Source organism: Ahaetulla prasina, chromosome 5 (assembly GCF_028640845.1).
Source record: "Ahaetulla prasina isolate Xishuangbanna chromosome 5, ASM2864084v1, whole genome shotgun sequence".
NCBI lineage: Eukaryota > Metazoa > Chordata > Lepidosauria > Squamata > Colubridae > Ahaetulla > Ahaetulla prasina.
In genome coordinates, this window is record NC_080543.1 from 55,483,950 (window position 1) to 55,489,949 (window position 6,000).

Consider the following 6,000-nt stretch of genomic DNA (forward strand, 5'->3'; position numbering starts at 1 on the left):
GGACATGCAGAATATATATTCCTTATGTATTTCTAGGAATGTGCAGGAAAGAAATAGAATCACAGAAACAGCAAAACCTTGGAAGTCTAGTCCAAACCCGTGCCCAGTATAGAAATCATCTTCCCATTGAAAACATATAGTACTGAAGCACCCACAACTTTAGGGTCAGGCTGTTCCTCCATTGAGAGAAAAGGGAAATCTCAAAGCACACACAGATATACTTTAATCTCCAGCTATTGAACTAGAATGGGAATGGGAGCAATGCAGCTTCTTCCCATCCTTCTTAGGACACATATATGCAACTGCTATATAGAAATAAAGATGAATGCTATGACTATGTCTCAGACCTAATCCTATCTAAGTATGCAAAATCATATTTACTCATTATGGATCATTAGGCAACTTTCCATTTTCTTACTAGAAATTTTATTGAAATTAAATGTTATTTCTAAGGTAAGCAACTACTGTATGCAATAGTTAATGGTGTCCATTTTGAAATGACAATATCCCTTCCAATTATTTACTCACTTTTGTTGTCACTCAGTTTAGACATTAATGGCTGTATGTTGCATTATTTTGAGGGGACAGCACATTTACACTGTTATACAAGCTGTATACTCACTACTTTACATTGTAGCCAAGTGTCATTTCTTCAGTGCTGTCACATGAAAAGATATACTTAAATATTTACAAAATGTAAAGGGGTGTACTCACTTCTGTGACATACTGTAGATGAATTACATTTATTGACTCAAAGTAAGGCAGCACTTTATCTTCTCAACCTTGGCGGTTTTTAAGATATATGGACTTCAACTACAGAAGTTCCCAGTCAGCGTCCTGAAGCTGCCAAGGCTGAGAAAGACTACTTTATAGCATCTTTATCTGACCCCAAAAAAGGAGTAGCATTCTGAATCTGCCATTCAAGTGTAGGAACCCTGAAAAGCATAGGAGAAGCATTTGAACTCTAGACAATTGTATGTAGATCTCTGTTACTCACCTAATTTAAAGATTAATTCTTTATGGATCCAAAAACCAAAGAATCCACCACTTTTGTAACGAATTGTGCTTTAAATGCAGTTTTGTCATATGTAGCTACAAATTACTTATATCTATATTTAACCAGGAGGGATATACAGGTAGTGATTTAGTGACCATTCAAAGTTACAAAAAAGTGACTTACAACTGGTCCTTGCACTTACAACCGTTATAGCATGCCCACAGTCACATAATCAAAATTTCACCACTTGGCAACCAGAATACATTTACAATGTTTGCAGCATCCCAAGGTCATATGATCACCATTTGCAACTTTGAGTTTTTTTCCAACAAGCACAGTAAACAAGGGAAGTTGGATTTGCTTAAGCTACAAGACTCACTTAACAGCTACAATAATTCACTTAACAATTGTGGCAGAAAAGGTCATAAAATTTGGTGTGATTCACTTAACCATCTTGCTTAATAACAGAAATTCTGATCTCAATTATGATAGTAAGTCAAGGACTACCTATAGTGATCCATTAGCTCAATTTACAATAATTGCTGTGAATTAATTTTATAGAGCTTTCTGTTCAATGAGTTAAAGCATGAAATTTCCATTGTACTTTCTGTTAAAGAAAACTTATATTCAGATATGTAGCTAAACAAAACACATACACATCCTCTGTAGTTCATAGTTTTAGTACTACTTTTATGAATATTAATTTGTGAATTACTGCAAAAACCCATGGGAAGTTTCAAAGAAATGTATAACACTGTTTGAAATTCTATAATACTGTCTATAAAATAAGTTATTTGCTCAATACAGGTAATCTTCGACTTACAACAGCTTGTTTAGTGATCATTCAAAGTTACAGCACCACTGAAAAAAGTGACTTATAACCATTTTTCACACTTGATCACTGCAGTACCCCCCCCCATGGTCACATGATCAAAACTGAAATAATTGGCAACTGGTTCATATTTATGACGCTTGCGGTGTCCCAGAATCATGGCATTACATTTTGCGACCTTTTGACAAAGTCAACGGGGAAGCCAGATTCACTTAACAATTATGTTACTAACTTAACAACTGCAGTGGTTCGCTTAACAAATGTGGCAGGAGAAGTATTAAAATGGGGCAACATTCACTTAGCAACATATATTTTTGGCTCAATTGTGGTCGTAAGTCGAGGATTAATTGCAACTGCCTCTTCATATTCACAACCTTGCTGTTAAAATAACGTTCCAGAGTGTCTAATTCATCTTCCCTCAATCTCCTCACCAATTTGAGCACTACTGTTTGTCTCCCGTTTCCCTAATACAAAAATGGGTGAGACTTCAGAGTGGCTCAAACATCTAACCAACGTTTTGAAAGATCGAATACTAGACGGTAAACGATTTTTTTTTCTGGTTTCACGCTGAGCTCTTCATTACATCTGTACAGGAAAAAGGCCAAACACTTCCTCTTCGCTCCACCCCATCTCTCTCCTCAAACTGGCGCACATACACACAATGGGAATGCCCACTCCGCCGACAGGAGGAGCGTGACCTAACGCGCAGATAGGCGCGCAGCGACGAACTTCTACTCCCTTTCTTTCGGTCTCCCCCACCGCCCCGACTCTCTGCCTATACAGCTGACCTTAAACAGCTCTGCAAAGTTTCCTCCACAATTTGGACCGCGGCAAACTAGGTCGTTTCTCTGAGGGCTAACAGGTTTCATAAGGCTGAGGGAATGAGCCTCACAGGCAAGGGGGAGCCCTCGGAGGTAGGCCTCCGAGGTCTCGTGTCACCCGATGCAGCTTGGACTCACACATGCCGGGCCCAGGAGGGGGGGGGAAGCCCAAAAGCCCGGATAGTTCTTCCACTCAAGCCCGTCCCCACTACTAACACCTCCTCATAGTTCCAGTTAGGGACCGTGCCAACAACCACCTCCTCCCATCCAAGAGGCCGAGCCCTGCCGGGCCTGGCTGCCCCGCGCTCGGCCGCCGGACTCCATTCTCACCTCCTGGTTGAAGGCGTTCACTGCCTCCATGTTTGTCGGTCGGCGGCCTACGCTACCGCGCGCGAGGAGCTGAAAGGTGATGGCCGAACGTCGTTTTCAGCAGCGTCCCGCCTTCAGGGCCTCGGCGCTAACATGTCCGTTTTGGCGGCAGCCCGCAGCGACTCGTTGGCGAAGTTTTCGCACAGACCGTCTCTCTCTCGCCCTCTCTCTCTCTCTCTCTCTCCAGCGGAACGGCAAACTGCACGCCGCGAACAGCACCCTGGGATAGCAAGGGCCTCCCAAGCCTCGCGCCACCCATCGGAGGAAGGAGACCGCAGGACAAAAACCATAGACACACAAGTGAGCGAGTGCGCACGCGCGCAAAGAAACGCATGCGATTGAGCTTTCTTTTTTTTTTCCCCTTCTCGGCTTTGGCGGAATACTTCCGAAGGCTTTCTTAAGGGTACCCTGCCCTTGATTAATGAACATTTTGATGTCTTCACGTGAACGATAAATACGAATATCAATCAGCATTTAAATAATACACGCCGGTTAAAATCAAAAGGGCGATTTTTAAAAATTCGTTACTTTTTCCATTCTTGCAATTTAAAAACGTCAGAACGAATGTTGTAATCCTGTGGACGGTTGGAAATGAACCCATTGCTGGTGGGGATTAAGGTGCTTCAGGAGTGAGGCTTTCTGGGTCTACCAATCCGAAAAAATTACCCATCTGCTGAATCACAGCCTCTAACAGGAGGTGTTTCCAGGTAGAAGGTTCTTAGTAGTCCTTGACTTACAAGAATTTGCTTAGTGACTGTTCAAAGTTACAAAGGCACTGAAAAAATTTACTTCTATGACCATTTTTCACACCTAAGACCACTGCAGCATCCCCATGGTCACGTGATTTACATTCAGATGCTTGGCAACTGTCTCACATTTATGATGGTTGCGGGGTCCCAGGGTCATGTGATCAGCTTTTGCAACCTTCTGACAAGCACCAAGTTAATGAATCCAGATTCACTTAACAACCTTGTTACTAATTTAACTGCAGTGATTCACTTCTGTGTCAAGAAAAGTTGCAAAATGTTGTGAAACTCACTTAAACTTCTCACTTAGCAACAAAAATCTTAGGCTCAATTGTGGTAGCAAATTAAGGACTATCTGTACATGATGGAAGTATCAGCCAGGTGGTAATTATTAATTATTAAGAAACTGCCTAATAATGTATTTTATTATATAGCCCTTAAATTCAATTTGGAAAATTAAGTCACTGTACAGTTTATTAGTACAAAATGCAAAAGATATAAACAAACCAAATTACAGTATAAATTCTGTCTTTAAAAGACAGATTTATAGCTAAAAATAATACTTTATAAACCTTTTAACATCAGAAAGGGACCAAATCATAACTCACGGGAATGTATCATATATTTTTGGAATTGATGTAAGAGAAAACATTGTTTCATAATAAATGAGTCCTTGAAAGCGGAACATTTTCAGATCCTGTCCTGCATTTTCTAATATCCAGACAGGTTGGTAACAGGTGAAGTGGTTCTTTAAATAGATCAATTTGGACATTTAAACATAAATATCAACACCTTAAACTGTGAATGAAAAATGAGTTACAATCATTACAGATCTTTCACTACAGATATCATGTAGAAAGAATAACATGCATAAGACGAAGGAAAGGAAAATTCACTTGCTGGTATACAAAGTCTTTGGTCAGGCTACATTAGTCATTTTGGTACAATATTAATGTAATCCAAACAAAACAAAAAGTTTCTAATATAGTAAAAATGCATTGGACTAATCAAATAACCATTATTTCCAAAGTAAATGGTTTTTTGTTTTATTCTGTGATATTTTCTCCTTTGGGTCCAGTTTTCAAGAGTAGCTACAAACACTGCGGTTGTCAAGTCAGTACATATGTAGGGCAGAGAAAAAAATTGCCAAAAAAACCAGTTTGTTTAACAGTTGCAACTACATTCCTTACTATAGCCAGCATTCGTATCTAGTGGTGGTTAAGGCTCGAAGAGTAGCAAAGTAGGAGCAATTTAGCCTTGTTTGAATTTATTTTTCCTTTGCTGTTTTATCCAGACCATTATGAAACACAAATATTATTCAAGAATAGTGACTGCTTTTTAGAGTTAAAATTGCAAATGGAATAGTAGGCTAGAATTATCTGTATAGGCATACTGCTCTGAAGTACTCCAAAGTTTCATGGTTTATTATCTCGAGTCTCTGATCAGCATAAGACTTGAGATAATTTACACCAGCAAACCCTAAGGGGAGGATTGGAAGGATCACAAAATAGTGGTTTCAAGGCCAAATTCTCCTAGACTAGTTTAGAAAGTCACCAGCCACCCATCCTCCTAGAGAATGAAATATTTTGAGGAATATTAAAAAGGCAGGATAGAATATTTCCCCTAAAAGGAGAAATGGGAAAAAATCTTAAGGGATTTTTTTTCCCCTTAAGGGAGACAGAAACCAGCACCAATCTCCCCGCGCCAAGCAGAATCCATTTTGTCAGCTGTCCCAAAACCACAGTCTAGTTCTGCTTCATCAATAAAGGGAACTTTTGTTGCTAATCAGCCTCCATTTTATTCCTGGCTTGGACCTGGAACTGGATTTTTCTTCCAACACTATCCAAAAGGATGCCTGGGTCAATTACATTAAAAGCAATCAGAACAATCAAGGGAGGTGTTTTGGCTCTTCCTGCCCAAAACCACTATTCAGAATTTTGTGCCAATCCTGAAACACAAATGATATATCAAACAAGTGGGATTGCACAAGGGAAAGATTTCAATGAAACGTCAGGGAATACAAATCTATAAGTGAAAAGAGACCTTACTCATAATTAAATAAGTCAATTAATATTTGCTTAGCTTCATATCAAATTCCAGCACATGTACACCTCAGAAAGATTAGTTGAAAACAGCAAATAAAAGCAACTAGGCCTCCTTTTGATCAACTCCTCACAATTTTATATAATACAGAGGATAAGATAAAGCTGCTAGCTTAAAGGGACTGTTGCCTTA

The 6,000-nt window shown here is 39.5% G+C and overlaps 1 protein-coding gene across 5 annotated transcripts in view; it reads right to left on the reverse strand.

Moving 5' to 3' along the window:
* Window positions 1-3,193, reverse strand: part of SCAF4 (SR-related CTD associated factor 4) — a 63,658-nt gene extending 60,465 nt beyond the window's left edge. For all 5 annotated transcript variants that reach the window (XM_058184698.1, XM_058184696.1, XM_058184699.1 and 2 more), the window contains exon 1: window positions 2,981-3,193. In XM_058184698.1, coding sequence (XP_058040681.1) covers window positions 2,981-3,010 — 30 coding nt within the window. In that variant the 5' untranslated portion in view covers window positions 3,011-3,193. The remainder of the gene's footprint in view (window positions 1-2,980) is intronic.
* Between the last annotated feature and the right edge of the window lie 2,807 nt (window positions 3,194-6,000).